This window comes from Camelus dromedarius, chromosome 1, assembly GCF_036321535.1.
Source record: "Camelus dromedarius isolate mCamDro1 chromosome 1, mCamDro1.pat, whole genome shotgun sequence".
NCBI classification, from domain to species: domain Eukaryota; kingdom Metazoa; phylum Chordata; class Mammalia; order Artiodactyla; family Camelidae; genus Camelus; species Camelus dromedarius.
In genome coordinates, this window is record NC_087436.1 from 57,056,996 (window position 1) to 57,074,973 (window position 17,978).

The 17,978-nt window shown below is 32.0% G+C and overlaps 1 protein-coding gene across 4 annotated transcripts in view; it reads right to left on the reverse strand.

Moving 5' to 3' along the window:
• Positions 1 to 745: 745 nt before the first annotated feature.
• The window catches only part of SMARCAD1 (SWI/SNF-related, matrix-associated actin-dependent regulator of chromatin, subfamily a, containing DEAD/H box 1), a 72,345-nt gene continuing 55,112 nt past the window's right edge, over positions 746 to 17,978 (reverse strand). For all 4 annotated transcript variants that reach the window (XM_010980584.3, XM_064484793.1, XM_010980583.3 and 1 more), the window contains 14 exons: positions 14,868 to 14,958; positions 12,374 to 12,473; positions 11,603 to 11,662; positions 11,420 to 11,495; positions 10,567 to 10,702; positions 9,896 to 10,033; positions 8,581 to 8,676; positions 8,365 to 8,482; positions 8,019 to 8,140; positions 6,800 to 6,988; positions 6,109 to 6,227; positions 5,034 to 5,216; positions 3,785 to 3,894; positions 746 to 2,104 (listed from right to left, as the gene is read on the reverse strand). In XM_010980584.3, the coding sequence (XP_010978886.1) occupies positions 2,043 to 2,104; positions 3,785 to 3,894; positions 5,034 to 5,216; positions 6,109 to 6,227; positions 6,800 to 6,988; positions 8,019 to 8,140; positions 8,365 to 8,482; positions 8,581 to 8,676; positions 9,896 to 10,033; positions 10,567 to 10,702; positions 11,420 to 11,495; positions 11,603 to 11,662; positions 12,374 to 12,473; positions 14,868 to 14,958 (1,600 nt within the window). In that variant the 3' untranslated portion in view covers positions 746 to 2,042. The remainder of the gene's footprint in view (positions 2,105 to 3,784; positions 3,895 to 5,033; positions 5,217 to 6,108; positions 6,228 to 6,799; positions 6,989 to 8,018; positions 8,141 to 8,364; positions 8,483 to 8,580; positions 8,677 to 9,895; positions 10,034 to 10,566; positions 10,703 to 11,419; positions 11,496 to 11,602; positions 11,663 to 12,373; positions 12,474 to 14,867; positions 14,959 to 17,978) is intronic.

Genomic DNA, 17,978 nt, shown 5'->3' on the forward strand with positions numbered 1-17,978 from the left:
ATATAATGTAATGTAATATAATATATATTATAATACATAATATAATATAATATAATATAATCCAATCTCCTAATATTCCTATCTAACCACTACACAATAACACCAACAACTAGGAACAACATTAATGTTTCAACATAGATACCTACTAGTATAAAGTTACAAGTCTACAGGGTCAGGAATACAGTTATAAAAACATATATGTCCTCTGTCTCTGTGTGACTTGTATTAAAAAATAAAAGTTGCTTCAGTTGGCCAAGATATTACTCCAACAACTGTGGCTTCATATGCTCTCTTTACTGATAATGGATTATTGTGATGTTTAGAGACATCAGTCCAATAAAGGGACTAATGAGAACACATCCAAACTATTAAGTTCCAGTTTACTGAGAAACAGATGATATTAAGCACACAATATCATCTCATCTGTATTCAATATAATGTATTTTTAAGGGTAAAGGGAGGGAGGGTTAGAAACTATTAAAAACGGGTGTGAAAATACAACTTATGATCACAAATATTTTTATTAAGCCCAAAACATAATAGAGCATTACTGGGAGAACCAGTATGTTCAGTATATTTTCAAAATTGGTAAGTCTACTGAGTTGTGAGTTTTCAGAGTCTATAATATCTGAAGAAACACTGTAAGAGAGCTTCACTAACCTTCTAATGCCAGAGGATTATATTACCTTAGAAACTCAAGAAGTCAAGATGCCTTGAAAGTATAATCTCTAACAATTAACAAATCTTTGATTTATAAATAAGTTTATTTATAATGATATTTACATAATAAAACAAAACACATGAAACTCACAAGTTATACAAAGAAACTGATGTATAATAAAAACAGCAATATAGACTGACAGGCAAAAATTTAAAGAAAGATTTAATAAAGAGTTAAGTATTAAGTAGACAACTTTACTTCTAAATTTCACTTTGTCACCCACACTGAATTGGAATTGAACAATGGCTCTCTCTTTAGGAGGTCCTGTACTGGAAACTCTGGAAACTGGTAAATTATATTTTGATAAGAATTTAAAGTTAATGATCTATTTCCATGCAGTACCTAATGCTGCCTTAATACGAAGTCACATTCAGTCTGCTTTGAAGTGAAACAGCTTGTTAATCTGTTCTGCCAGGTTAGAAAAAAGTCACAAACATTTTGCTGCTGTTGGAGACGTGGCAGGAATATACTGTTTAGAGAGTAAAGAGAACTGGAGCAAAAATGACTGGGCAACAGTTTCAAGAGAAGCAAAAGCCAGGAGAGGGAAATCAATGAAAACATGCACAAGAATAGGCAGAGTAATAAGCACAGTTAGTGCAGTTGGGAAATGAACAGAAGGAATTAATCCATTGAGCAAGATAAAGGCTTCTTTAATTACTTACTATTCACTGGAAAACAACTTAGTGCCTACCCAAACAAATTCGTTCTAACAGAAGTACTTGGGAGGACCTGGGGGTGTTAGTATATGGAATGCCACCTTAAATTCAGGTTGAGTTCTTGTTGACAGTGGTGAACATCTGTTTCAAATAGCAATAAAATGAAAGCTATATAATCTATACAGCTGCATCCTTAAACATAATAAAAAAAAACTTCAAATGAGACAAGCAAAAACAAGACATAAGCATTGTCAAATAAGGCACATGTAAAAATCTACACACATTATCCAGTGAAAGACAATATATATATATATATTTGGAGGTAGAAATAATTACAAAAATACTGACATTTCTAAAGCATTAGCATATTTGTTACAAACAGTCACCAACTAATCCCCATTCAGAAAACTGTTTTTTTTGTAAAATGATTATTCAACATCTTCAGGACTACCTATTTGTGGCCTTTTTTTTTTTTTTAATTTCACATGTAAGCATCTGAAGAATTCAGTTAGTGGCAAAAAAGTTGTCCATACTATGAGAAATGTAATATGGAATTTATAAAAAGTTATAAATGTTCATAAACCCCACGGTCATCATAATGTAAATGTCCTTGAGTGCACCAAGTTGGTATTTCCTCATCAGTTAGGATTTAACAATTCTTTATTTCACAGGCCCATTGACGTTTTTAGTAATGTGGCTATATCTGCTGGCATACTCCCTTCGTCACCTGCAGGTCAGAAAGTGGTGTCAAAAGTTTGATAGAAATATCTTATGAAATAATTTTTTTCTCTCAAATTTTCCCTACTTTTGTGAATTCTTAATCAGCTTTCAAGGCCCAGTGTGATTCAGTGTCACTTCCTGCTAAAACCCTTCCCAAATCCCTATCTGTATTAGGGTTACGTCCCTCGAGCTCATCTTTACACTGCCAGCACAGCACCTACAGGTTATGCCGCTGATCTGATACACAGATACACAGAGATACGCAGATCTAGACCGTCTGGATCATATCCTAGTCATACAGCACACGTTTACTCCTCAGGTTCGCTAAATAAAAACATTCATGTAACAAACTGAATAGTGACAATGAAGACAACAAAACTCCTTCGTTCCAACCAAACAGAAATCATTTCACCTACACCCTTATTTTCAGTCCAAAGATACAATCATTGACTCTTTTTTTCTTTCCCAGTTAAATGAGACCCCAGAATCTAGACACTTATCCAGGTGTCTCTCTCCCTCTCTCTTTCGTTCACACACACAGACCTCAGTTATAAACTAAACTTGTGAGGCTACTTTCATCTACTCTTTTCCTTTCAGTAAAAAGCATGCATAGGAACACATACTGCAAAAATTCTCAGGGAATTCACTGACATGCTTGCCTCCAAGTTTGTCCACAGACTTGAAAACAGATTCAATTTTAAATTGAAATCCCAATTTAATATTAAATAAAAAAGCAAGATGAAGAAGACTGCATGTTAACTTGTGTAAAACAGAGAAAGAATACATATACTTACTTTCATCTGCATAAAATAACTGGTCACACACTGGAAAAAACCCTAATGTGTCACTTTTATGGGGAAGCCAGGTAATAGCGTGGGAAGGGGGATTTTGTTTGCCTTTTTGTATCTTAGGAATTTTGAACTATATGAACATATTATCTTTTCAAAAATATTTAAATAAAAAAATTTAACTTTTAATACTTTAAAAATTACTCTCTTCAAAAAGATGGAGTTGGGGAAGGGTACAGCTCAGTGGCAGAGCACGAGCGTAGCATGCAAGAGGTCCTGGGTTCAATCCCCAGTACTTCCATTAAAAAAAAAAAAAAAGATAAACCTAATTACCCCCCACCAAAAGCTTAAAAAAAAGAAAAAAAAAAGGAAAAAAAACATGGAGTGGAAAGAGTTCCTTCACTTGATGGTTCTTTCTTGTTAGTACCCAACTGCTTCAATCTGAAATTACGAAATTTTTGAATAAATGCATTTTATTACACTCTGGCACAATTAATTGCTAGTCGAAATGAAATTAATGTAAATGTTAAAGAGTTCTTAGTAAGTTAATATTATGCCATGTATTTTAAATCTTTGGATTCATAAATACTACTTATATAGCAAGTACATCATAAAATTGTGGATAAAGTTACAGATCCAATTTTAATTTCTGGGGTGTTTTGATGTCAGAGATAAGGAATGGAAGAGACAGACATTTTCAAAATCAAACTATTTATGTCAGTTGTGGCAAAATGAACTTAGTTATTGTAGCACATTTGAAATAAGTATGCCTATCCTCTTCTGTGCTATTAAATTGCAGGCCAGTTGAGGACTAAGACCACCCTTGTTATTATCCCTTTGCTAATTTGATGTCTTTCCATATAAATAAATATTAAAGTTTATGCTTACAAACAACTTACCTTCATCTACTGTGGTCATGTCTTGTTCTAGTTTCAATTTCTGTTGATTAATTTTTAGCATGGATTCTTCAATCGTCCCCAGGCTTATTAATTTTATAACTAGTACTTCTCTAAAGAAAACAAGATATGTTCATTGGTTACTTAATAAAAAATTATTTGATATATATAAACTACATTCATCACCAATAAGAATAATTTGAAAATTGTATAACAACTATATCTATAAATTTAAATTCTCTTTTCATTCAAACTACTTGAGATTGACATTTTCTGAGTACATCACTTTAAAATATCCTTTCCTATTGATGCAAGAGATGAGAAAAAGATATTTAGTCTTTAAAAATTACTGGTAAAATTGTATTACAACAAACAGTTTGGGGTTCAGGTAGGTATTCCATTTTAAAAAGGAATATGCTTTGCTTATCAAGTTCCATGAAATAATTTAGTACAAAAAGAAGGTGTAGAAAAGTATACAGATTACATGGAAGGTTTTAGTTCCACAATAAGTACTGATAAACATTTGGTTTATAAATAACATATCAATGTCTTTTGGAAATACAGTAAAATACTCTACGAAGAAAACACTGGTTGTCTGCTTACATGTGAAAATAAGAGCTGAATTATAGGTATTGTCACCTTTTAATGTCTTGTGACCAATGTCTAATTTAACCTTCACCTAAACTATCTATAACTCACATAATCCTAAAGGTAACAAGGTAACAATAGTATGCATTATTACCAAGTCTATTTGGGTCTTACATGGTCTAACAAGCAAGTTTTTTCAATTTCTAATCCTTTTCAAAGGGGCTGCACCATTGGTAATATTTCATTTTCACCAGCTGCAGAACTATTTGGACTGGGAGGTGGGAGGTTATTTTGTTTTAATTACTAGAATTTGAACAGGTTACTTAGTGGGGTTCATATTCAACACCATTGGTATAAAATACAGTAGAAGCCATGTTTTGCTGAAAATATAAAACCTAAGGGCAGGATTATCTGACAGACCATATTCCAATATTCTATGCAAATTAAACTGGCATTCGATTAAAAATGTATGTCAAGGGAGAGTACAGCTCAGCAGTAGAGTGCATGCTTAGCATGCACAAGGTTCTGGGTTCAATGCCTTAGTACCTCCACTAAAAAATAAAATAAAATAAAAAATTGATTAAAAAAATACATAAAGAAACCTAATTACCCCCCAACCCCAAAACAAAAACAATAAAAAAGAATTTCAACTGCAAATACTTACTTAGTCTGGCCCACTCTATGGCATCTATCTTCTGCTTGTTTGTCATTGTAAGGATTACAGTCAATATCATGCAGTATAACAACATTAGCTGAAGTCAGGTTTATTCCTAGGCCACCAGCTTTTGTTGACAGCAGAAACACAAAGATATCCATATCGGTGTTAAACTCGTCAATTAGATGAATCCTGTAAAATAATATACTGGGTTAAATCTCACAAAAAGGTATATAATTAAAACTGAAAACAATCACATCACATGGAAAATAAACTTGAAGATGTAAATACATGCTCATGGCATTATTTATTTTTCCTGCAGCTGTTTTATTGAAAAGACCTACCCAATTCACCAACTTTTTTCTATACCATTTATCTCCCTATTGATTCTTACTTTTAACTATTCAGATTTGATTAATCCCTAAAGAACTATTTTGTACTTTGTTTAGTGACTTCTGGCTTTTCTAAAGTCTGCATATGGCTTTTGAATCTTAACCTTTTCAGAGTCTATCAGCTACAACTCATAGACAATGTACCTGATGAACTAAGAATCTCAGTGTCAAACTATATTGGTGTATAATCTTTAGCATGACTTCTATTCTTATTTTAATGCAGGAAAAAAATTTTACTCTGGCTGATAAAAAAAAAACCAAAGATATAATGCAGTTTAAACATACTAAAAAAAGCATTCCTCCCCCACCCCCCAATCTTTTTAACCTTTGGGGATTAAAAAAAAAACAAAAAAACCTAAACTTATTCAATTACCCTTAAAATATAAAAAGCCCAAGATTTTAAAATAATCTTGGTTGAAAGATAAAATGCTTTAGACTTAGAATGATTTTTAAAGGGGAAAACATTGATATACATATAATTTTAGCAGCTGTTTCAAAATATATTTGTATGTAATTCAGATGAAAATTAAAGTTTTCTCATCTTAAGGTAATGAATAACTTAAAATAACCAAACATAAGACTCAAAGCAATACAATTCTATCAAATACTCTAGACATTTAAAACTCTAACATGTAATCTGTTTTGAGGGTAAAGTGGAGAGATTTTCTGAAACTAAAGTAAAGTATACCAACCTTTCAGATATCTGAGTCTTTCCATCTAATCTGAGGTACCTATGCTGATGATGTTTTAAGAGAACCTCTAAAATGTCCAGCATCATGGTAAATTGGCTAAATAATACAACTCTATCACCCTGTGGAAATACATACATTAATTAGATACATTAAAAAGTTATCTAATGAAAAATTGCTTCTTTAATTTAAAAAAATCAAGTAATCATAGCTAAAATAAATTTCTTATTTTAGATTATATATAAGTAAATTATCTTCTAAACTTCAGACCTAAAATTTAATTTTCAGTTTTGATTTTTTAGAATATTTGGGAATAGCTACAAACAGTACTATTTGGATTGTGATCTTACAAATTTAAGCTAATTCACATATAAGTTGTAGTATTAGTTTACTTTACAAAGTATCTTCAAATACTAATTTTGAAGTAATACAGATTGTCACCTATGAAATATTGACAAGATTATTTTTTAAAAACATCAATATAGATGTATTCTACTAAATTCTATTAAATGGAGGAAGAGTATTCAGGAAACATGCCCAAATATATCCAAAAAATGCTCAAAATGCTAGTTTCTATAAGACTGTAGAACAGACATAGACTAAAGCTTTAAGAAAATCAAATCATGCCAGAACTGTTTTAAAGAAATGTAACTAATTGGGAAGACACAAAAGGAGGAGCATTCTTCTTTAGTACCTTCTGTTTCAATTCAGACAAGATGCATCCTAAAACTCGAAATTTTCCAGAATCTAAAATCAAGTCCATGTCTAATTGGAAATTATTAATGTGTCGATACTGTTTACAAAGTACATGTAATTCGAAGTCTGTCATAACTTCCATATCTTCAAAGATCAGGTCAGGGTTAGCCTCACAATGTGTAGGTTCCTCAAAACAAAACAAAATAATATACACTTCAAAATGAAGGTAATTTATACCAAAATCAGAACAATCTGATAAAATTGTTCACATCTGATAAACTATCTCAATCATAAAATATTTTAGTGCAACAGATACAGCAAAGGAAATTAATATTTATTTTTTAGGTACAATAAAGGGGAGGGGAGTTCTTATTGTCTTAGAAATAATATACTGAAAAATTTACAGATGAAATAATGTCTAACACTTGATCCAAAATTGTTCTGGGGAGAGTTCTAGATGAAACAAGAGCAGTAACATTGCAGATGATAACTGTAGAAAAGGGGTGAAGGTTATGCGGGCAGAAAATTTCATTATACAATTCTCTCTACTTATATATGTCTGAAAATCTCTGTAAGTTTTAAAAAACATTTACAAAGCAAATGGTTGCTTTAAACACAAAGATCTATAAGGAGAAATACAAGCAGGTGCTATGGGAGAATGAGACAAAAATAGAGGGTAACGGCTAAGACTACTGACAAAATTCAATAAAGAAGAAACAAAATTAAAAAAAAAATGGAGAAAAATGACTCACTACCCAGGACATATATTCTGAAGGATCTTTTGGGTGAAAAATAAATAAATGAAGTGCTCTATAGAAGTCTAGATCAGAAGCTGGCAAACTTTTTCTGTGAAGGGCCATTTAGCAAATATTTTTAGGCTCTGTAAGCAAAAATGATCTGTTTTACAGCTACACAACTCTGCCTTTATATTGAGAAAGCAGTCAATACAGAAACAAAAGGGCGTGGCCATGTTAGAAAAAAACTTTACTTGGAAAAACAGCCACTGTTCTATTGCTCCTGAGGTAGACTGTCACTCCTCATTGGCTCTTATGTCTCCAAAATTATTTTGAGCTTTGTCTTAAAAATGTTTTCCTTAATATGTGGTTAAAGGGTTAATATGCTCATTAGGTTCAACAGTCTGATTTTTAGACTGACAATGAACCTCATGTTTAATACTGTTAATAAAGACTAGTGCTAGCAAAATGTGAAATTCTTACCTTTAGCATAAGCTGAGACATTTCCTTGAGTTTTTCAGCTGTGTAATACTGGCGATGTAATAAAGGATGATTGGCCATTTTTCTCAATTGCATCATGACATTGCACATTTCTGTGTTTTTTTCTGTGATCCAAAAAGTACACATTAAAAAAAAAAACAAAAGAAATAACCAAGCTGACAGCTGTTTGTTAAAATACATCTCAGTGCAACAAGAAGTTTAATAATTATTTCTTCAAATTCCAACTAACTTAAAAAAATGAGCAAATCTCACTATCATATAAGTAAACAAAATGCAGCCCCAGTACAGGATTATTTTTTCACATAAAATCGTGAAAATCAAGTTATACCCATGTTATTGATAGATTTTTTCAATCTGTTGAAAAGACCCAAATAGAGTTGCTCCTGCTTCTCTGACATTGCACACAGCTCAATTCGATCTTTCTTTGGGGGTAGTTGCTTGAGAACCTGAGAAAGGAAAACAGTTAAAGCAAATAAATTCAAATAAAGAGGAAAAGATATTTTAAAAAAGCAATCATAATAAAAAATATGCAGATAATGGTTACCTCTTCTTTTACTCTTCTGAGAATAAATGGTTTTATAATTTGTTTTGCATGTGCTATTCTCTCCTTTTCATATATACTTTGCTCATCTGCAGATTTCTAAGTAAAATAAGAACATGTCCTTTTAAATTATTCATTTAAATGATCACAATAACATTACACAACCTGAAAATCTCCCTCACTACCATCTGTAGTTATTTCCCACAGAAACTCAATTTCATTCGAGATGAAACTTCATATTTGAATTCTGGGCTATAATCTACTTCTTAAAGCTTCATATTTATTTTGAGGCTTTGTGACATGTAATTGTGAACTCTGCATAGGTAATGAAATTAAACTGAACTAGGATGGTGTTCAGAAGTAATAAACTGATGAGTCGTTACTGATTACATAGATAACCTTCATGAAAAAAAGGTGTGTGTTTAAGCAGGTAGGGGTGAAGGGGAAGAGAGAGGAAAGGAGGAAGAGAGAGACAGACAGTAAAAAACTTGTGTTTATGTGTTGAAAATGGCCCGAAAAGAAAGCTAGTGCAGGTGATGCAAATCATATCATCTCAAGAAATGTGACAGTTCCTGTTATTTTGGAGAAGTGAAATTTTATTCTGTGATGTAAAGGAGTCCGCCATACGCTATGATCTGCTAGACCATCAAGCGGGAGGGAATGTGTTAGTGAGAAATTAGAGAGGCAGTTAGTTTGCAGTGGAAGATTATCACATAGAATTCTTGTAAAACACATGTGATTTGAGAGAGAGAGTAAGAATCTAATAAACAATGCTATAAGGAAAATTTGAGAGTTCTTGAAGACTACTTTTTCTAAGCAATAGGGAGAATATTAATCAGATTTTCTTCTAAAGAGTATTTCTTTACCGTGACTTTCAAAAATTGTTACTTTTGTATTTACGGAGTTTTATTTCAAAATATATTTCCTAATATAGGAATCTTCTAGATATTCTACTTTTGCCCAGTTCTATAGTTTACCTATAAAGAAATGCTGATTTTTAATGAAGAAGACATAGTAATCAAACTTTCCCCACATATTATATATCTGAGCCATCCAATAATTTAAAATTGTCATTCTTCAAAAAATTAGAATAATAAAAACCAAAACTTTTAGACACTGATTATAGAAGTCACCTATTTAGTTCCCACTGTATTTCAGATGACTTCCCAACTCATCCAAGTATAGGGATATCAACTACTTAAAAGTTATTTCATAGCACGTATGTACCACAAAAACAAGAAAAAAAGACAAAATAGGAAAGTGGCCCAGGTAAAACACAAAGTAACATATTTGAGAGAAAATATGAATTTATGCTTACTGTCTTAGAAGAAAACATTCTTCGTATTTCACTGGTGCTACTACTGAACATGTGTGGCATAACAAAATTCAATAGCGACATGAGTTCTAACAGATTATTCTGCACAGGTGTGCCTGTGAGCAGCAAACGGTTATTTGCCTGTGAACAGTAAATTTTAGATTAGTGGTTTTTTTTTTAAGAGCCACATCCTTCTTGTCTATACCACTCAGTGAGGAGAAAAAGAAATTAAAACTATTATTAGTAATGTAACATTCTGTTGAAAGGTAAGTAATTTATAAAAATTATCATCCATGTACTTTAAGGTACAATGTGTAAAACTAATACTCTCATTTTATAAGTAGATAACTGATGTTCTCATATTACTTTTATGAAGTAATGAAAGAAGATAGATTGTATCTGTATTCATAAACTTTATCTTATAGAACAAAGGTCGGCAAGTTGAAGCTCATGAACTGAGAACGGCTTTTAAATTTTTAAAGGTTGTTAAAAAAAGAAAAGAGAGAAAGAAAAGAAGAAGTGACAATAGCTGAATGGCCACAAAGCATGAACTGTTTACTTATCTGGTCCTTTACAGAAAAAGTTTGCTGTTCCCTGATATAAAGTAGTATATACACTGAAATACATAATTCAAAATTTCATCATAATTGGAAAAATTCACAGAACACTCTTACATTAATTGTCATAAGGTGCTGGTAGCGGATGGAGCCCATGTTCTTCAGCATATGCCCCTCATCAAAAATTGCATAATTAAGTTTCAGCCGACGAAACAGACTACGGTCATCAGAACTGCTGATTGCACAATTATACCTGTCACCAAAAGGAAAAACAATCTCTAAGGTTATACCTTTAAGAGTGTGGACTCAGGTGAGATGTAATATTTTCTAAAATTATTTTTACTGATAAACTTCTAATAGCCACTACCTAAAAGATACCACTAGACACAGTTGGTATTCAAAGAAATAATGATGTACTTATAGCCAGTAATTATTGATATACATGTAATTAGGTTACAAAAGTGGCAATTTATAGTTAAAAGACAATTTATATGTTATAATGTAATTAGACAACTTCTACACATCTAGGAAGAGGCCAGTTTGGGTATAATTTATATGTAATCTGCAAGTGTTATACACTTTGCCAATTTATGAACTGTTGTTATTTTAAGAAGCACGGAAAAAAAGGACACGAAGCTAAGATATTTCTGTTAAGACTATAATATCACTGCATTAAACTAGTAGAGTGAATCCAAGAAATAATAGTTAAGAGCAGCCGGCAGTAGAAGACTATCTATATATGAAAATGGAGTCCACTTTATTAAGAAAAGATGAATTTTGGATGAAATCTTTTAATCATGATCTCTTACAGAACTAGCAAAAAAACTGCTATCATAGTAATTATACACCAAACTGAAAAATCCTGAATCTTCAACATGTCATTCCATTACTTTTGTTGCATAGTTCTTAGCATATACTTTTCTTCATTTTACTACTAATATTTCTAAACATAATTTTTTTTAATACTTACGTGGTCACAATTACATTATATTCTTCATATTTACTATGAATGTTATATCTAATCTGTTTACGTTCTTCTTGAGAACCTAGAATTTAAAAATGATACACACGTATTGATTGTATTTATTGTACTTTACTGTATGTTAAAGTTTTAAAGAAATTTCCAAAGCTAAAAGCAAAATGACATTCTTACCATAGTAACAGAGCACCTTTAAAGTGGGGCACCATAAATTAACTTCCCTTAACCAGTTATCTATGAAACAAAAGAGATATTACTCGCATCTGCTACAACAGGGTATATGAGTGTAATGAAATGAACACTAAAGTTTGACAAGTTCTATCCAGAAATTTTCTTTTATTAAATAATACAAAATGTTTTTTAAAAATCACAGACCCTTCACAATTTTATTCCTGATGATTAAAATGACTTTGAGATTTTGAGGCATCAATGAAGAGCAGAGGGCCAAATATTCTATTTATAGTTGATTATTAATTTCTAACTTAAAAAGTGATTTCTTTTTTGGTTATGTTCATACGTACAAACATTCTTTTACTCCGATCAAGCAAGAATGAAACAGTAATCTAAGTGGATATGAACTGCATACTTTCTCAATAAATGTTTAATTATAAATTTAAAAGCATTTAATTTATCTGAAATTAAATTAAATAATTTTAAAATAATTTTAAAATATTATAAAACAAATGATCTTATCAAAGGGTATTTGATCTATAATAACTTATAAGCTGTATAAATTGACTTATACTGGAGTTATTTTCTTTAAAAAGACTATCCAGTACAATCACACACACACATATACATACACAAAGGGGGGAGAAGTGTAAGGAGACCACAGAAATTGATATTCACCTCCCCAAACTAAGAAACTGCACATACACACAGTTTTTCTTCTCCCAATATAAAACACTTATTCAGTCAAGCATGGCTGTCCACAGTAGTACAAACCTATAGTTGACGCTGGAACAACGATCAGATGAGGACCTTTATTACCCTCCTGATACAGGTATGCCAGGAATGCAATGGCTTGAATAGTTTTTCCAAGGCCCTTAAATTAAAAGTTTAAAATATATTAAATTTTGAAACAAATAAAAAACCCAAATAAATACTGGAAAAATTAAAGAAAAAAGAGTATTTCTGGTTTTATTATGATTCCTCATAATACAACTGAGAATTTCTACCATGTTCTTAGTTCTCAGTAACACATAAAACATATCATAATCTCCAGATGAGACTACAATTTAGTTTAATGAGTAGGATGTATCTCAACTGCTAGTTAATATGTGATACACATTAATATGGATGACCTCTGCTTGCATAAAAGGATATAACTGTTAATATAAACCAAAGTTTAATACGTACTGGATGGATAGAGAATGATGTTCCAATGACTACTTGGAGTTGTATATATACCTATTACCTAGCAATTTCACTCCTAAGAATATATTCAAGAGATGAGAGTGTATGTACATAAAAAGACTTGTGTAAGAATGCTGATGTACTTTTATTATAACAGTCACACACTGGAAATAACCTAAATTGCCATCAACTGGAGAATAAACAAATTGCAGCATATTTATACTATGAATTACCACATGCCTCCCTTCCCCTACCCCACAAAAAGAAAAAGGAAAAAAAAAGCACCAAACTGCTGATAGATGTAAGAACACAGATGAATCATAGTAACTTTATGATGCACCAAAATGAACCAGGATCAACCAGTATATATTGTATGGATCTATTTATATAAAATTCAAAATCAGAAAAAATTATTCTGTGGCGATAGGCATCAGAATAGTAGTGGTGGTAATGACTGAAAAGGAACATGACGGAACTTTCTGGGATGATGGAAATGCTGATCTCAGAGGCATGTACATACGGGTGTACATATACATATAAAGTCATTAAGCTGAATATTTCTGTATTTTATTTCAAGTAAATTATACATCATTAAAGTATCATATTAAAAAAAAAATGCTATCGAGGAGGTGAGCTCCTCAGGAGAGCTAAACATTACCAACTGTTAGGAACTGAATTGCCCCCTACCCCAAATTTACACCAGGGATGTGTGCACAGAGAAAAAGCCACATGAGGACACAGCAAGGTGGCCACCCGCAAACCAAAGGGAGCGGCCTCAGGAGAAACCAAACCTGCCATCATCTTGATTTTAGCCCTCCAGCCTCCAGACTGTAAAGATTTCTGTTGTTTAGGCCACCCTGTCTCTCGTATTTTGTTATGGCAGCCCTGGCAGACACGAACTTATTACAAATATTGTCCTTTACAGGTTACAAAAACAGTTTCACATAATATACCTTATTTGATACCAAATATAATCTTATGGTACAGAAGTTACCTATGTTTTATTAATATTGACTCTGAGAGGTTAGGTCATTTGGTAAGGATTAGACAGCCCATGAAAGACAGAGCTGGGACCCAGAGCCCAAATCTACTTCCCAAGTCCAGTTTCCACAACTATACTATTCTATATGTTATATATAATATCTAACTATTTTGAAATCCTGCATGTATTATTCACTTTTCTATCAGAAAAACAGCATCTTTGTTTTAATGGAAGTATGAGGTCTGTGTGGGAACTGCCTTAAAATACTAAAGATTACTTTACTAGAAGCTAACTAGAGAACAAGGGTTATTATTTTTGCTATTTTTATTTTGCAAATCTAATACAAAATGTAATACATATATATTTAATAAACATTTTCTCCACAGAACATAACTCATTTTTAATAAACACTTTTTAAAAAGTATAGCTAGAAGAAGGAGGGTAAAGTTTAGATTAAAGGTCAAGTTTCTACATGACAATACCTAGATTATTAGCTATGATGAACTTCCTAAGTTTAGCTTCAAGTAAAATATAATTTGGAAAAGAAAAGAAACTCAAGAGACATCTAATAAAAGGAAAATGGCTGAAATGATGTTGATAATAAATGTGTAGATTTATTTATTGACAAGAACATGTATCTATGATAAAGTTTAACAGCAGCTATAGAAAAGCGCATATAGTAAAATCTCACTTAGTGTAACATATGTGTACGTATGTACATGCACGTATGTATGCATACACACACACCCCAGCAGAAGAAAATACTCTACAAAGATATACACCAAAATAGTACTTATTTTAAGGTGGCAGGATTAAGCTGATTTTGTTTTTTTCTTTCTATTTTTGTGTAATATTTAATTTTAAAAACACATATGTTTATTACTTTGATAATGAGAAAGACAATAAATCTATTTTTACTTTTGAGGGGCGAGCAAGGAGGTAAGAACTAAGATAAGCAATAGAAAACCAGAAGGGGTGAGAAAGGTTACAACATACTTTGGTAAGAGCAGTAAACTAACAGGGTCTAGGGAAATTTTCATTTTTTAAATGACGCCAAGGATGCCTTTTAATGACAAATACTAGAAATAGAGTTCTACTTACCATTTCATCTGCCAAAATGCCATTAAGTCCGTGTTTATGTACCAAAGCCAGCCAATTCAAACCAACCTTCTGATAGGGCTTGAGTGACAAACTGGTAACGAGAGAGTTAACCGAATATTATAGATTTATACTTCTACTAGTTTTCTCTACTACTTTTCTGAGAAAAGGTTTAGGTTTACAATGAAGTACCTAACTCTAATCTTACCTTTTAATTTACTGTTAAGAGCTATCTACACTTAGGAAAATGAACTCAAAACATAACACATTTTTTTGATCTCTCAAGTATTATTCTGTATTTGATTCATTTCTTTTGGCAATAAGAATTACAAAGATTATGTTCATATTTTATCACAATGTAATGCCATCAAAATTACTACATAAATGACCAGAATATTAACTATGATAGATAACATATTACTAACCTAATGTTTATACTAGAAAATTGTACTGAACTGATTTGAGTATTAGCACATGGAGAAACTTAAAGTATTAGGACCAAAACATAAACATAACTTACTACTTTGTCAGACTGACTTAAACCCTTTCTGAATGAATGCTAATCACTTCTCATATCAGTGGTATGTATAACTCCAGAACTTGTAGGCATATTGGTATTTATGTTTAAACTTTGTATAAACATAAATTTGCTAGGCAACAACAAACACCAGTCAGTGGAAAGCAGCAGGGAAGTGTCCAAAATCTTATATAATCTGCAAACACATAAACAGACTAATCCCTTGCTTCGAAGGTAACATGGAAGTGTTATAAAGGGACAAAAACAATATATTTTTTTAAAAGTTTAAGTGGTTAAAAACTAATAGCACTTATTTATTGAACATCTATTACACACATATACAAAGATAACATTTTGAAGTATAACTTCATTCAGTCTTTTAATATCCTATAAAGGTAGCTATTACCATAATTTTAACAGATTAAAAAAACCCAAGGCTCAGTAATTTGCCTGAGGTTGCAAAGCTACAAAGTCTTACAGCTAAGATTTTAACTCAGAAAGTCTCTCTCACTCAAAAGCTCATTCTTATACTCACTAGGACAGCATACACCATATGAACATGAAAACCTAGGACAAGGCCATGCTTCCCATTCTCCAGCTTTTATCCTGCCCCTTAATTTCCTGTTACACCACCCTATCTGCACATAGGGAAGGGGTGTGGACACAGCTATGGGTGTGATAAATGCTAGGAGTCAAATTCTGAAACCACGAAACCTTAATTAGAACGGGGTAAAAGAGGTGGGGTAGAAATATATCTTAATCTACATTTCAACTGCGGAGTGTACAGTCTATAAAACATGTCTCATTTGAAAAATTAAAAGTATAGGCAGGAGAAATCAGCAGTATTGCTGAAGTCTTTACAGTTCACTCTTAAAAATGTCTTTGCCTTCTTGCCCAATACAATTTCTATGCCACTATAGAAATAATAATAAACAGAACATATTATCATAGATACTTTTCAGATCCAAATAAATTCTACTATACTAGTGGTGAGAGTAAATGCTAATCGTGTAACTCCAGACACTATACAATGAGCTTTCCATGCCTCATTATTTAATCTATACTATAAAGTGGATACTATTATTATCATCCCTATTTTACAGATGAGAGTTCTCTGGGATTCAGAGGAGTTAAGCAACTTGCCCAAGGTCACACCTATCCAAATCCATGTCTGCAGTGGCAGAGCTGGTATGTAATCCAGGTCTAATCCAGAGCTCAGCCCTTAACCATGTAACAACATACGTGAAAAAGCTCTCTCTCTGACCCACCTACTCTACCGTCAAAACTATTTTTAAATAGAATTCACTATTATTTTTCTGAGTCCTTCCTAATGCTGTTGGTCACCCCCCACACATTAAGGTTCATATTCCATGAAAATGATGAAACCCGGTAATGCAGGCATATTGTATCACTTATAAATGCATCCAAGGGCCAACATCCTAAACCAATGTAAATCTATCACAAATAGCCAAGAAATTAACCAACAAAAATTACTAAATTTCTTTATCACCAACATGTTGAGAAGTAAGTCTATTAAAATATTCTTCACTATACACACAATTTTAAAAAGCAATGAAGAAATTTTGAGAATCATTTACTACATTACCTTTTTCATTCAAATAAAACTGCTTCATCCACAATCACAAAGCAACTCTGGTAGTTGTTTTGACCAGGACATTAAATACTTTTGTTATATTGAAATATTTGTTTTAAAAATATGTGAGTATGTGTGTGTATTTGCTCCTCTGCTAGATTTACTTAAATTACACTTAACGTTTTGTTGCTTAGTATCCCAACAGTGCTACCCATAACATATGCTTTCTCCAGAATGCAGAAGGATCAATGAAAATGCAGTTTTGACTAAGTACCTTTTTAAAAAATTCAATTCACTTATTAAGACAAATTTTTAAAACAGGGCAGCTACATTCTTTCTCTAGCAGTCTCTAATATTTAGATGCCATACAATCATATTTTCCATTTATTTTGACATTCCACAGTTTTCTAAAAATTTTCATGACTGCATATAAACTCCAACCACTAGTTTATACATAAGAATGTAATTTGCTCAGGGTTACCTGAATGATAAAAACAAAGCCCAGGTCTTCTGAATTAGGTAAGCGATCTCTTTTCAATAGGGGACTATAATATCTATAAACTGAAAGTTTTCTTACCTCCCCCTAAGAAAAAAATTGATTTTAAGATTTTCTGAGGTCATGAAAGAAAACGAGGCAGAATGCTACTTTAAAGTTACTTGTTTTGTTAGAGGGAAAAAAATCCTTCCAGACAGTTACTATGATAATCTTTCCAGAGTAAAAATTAAATTGGGTTTAAATTTCCCATCGGAGAAATTACTATCAAAATTATTTTGAAAGGTGAGAAAGGCCTGAAACAGGAAACGAGAGTATGTACAGTGTGCTCACTTTGAGTTTAAAATGCAGACGGTTAGGGATACTTTTTGAAGTAGTTCATGTGACAGAGATTAGGGATCCCAGCTGACCAAAAATTTATGCCCTTTAAGTATAACATGGGTGCAGAAAAGACTACCACAATATTAGTTTGAACTAACAGAAGTATCCGAACTACTAAAATATTTACAT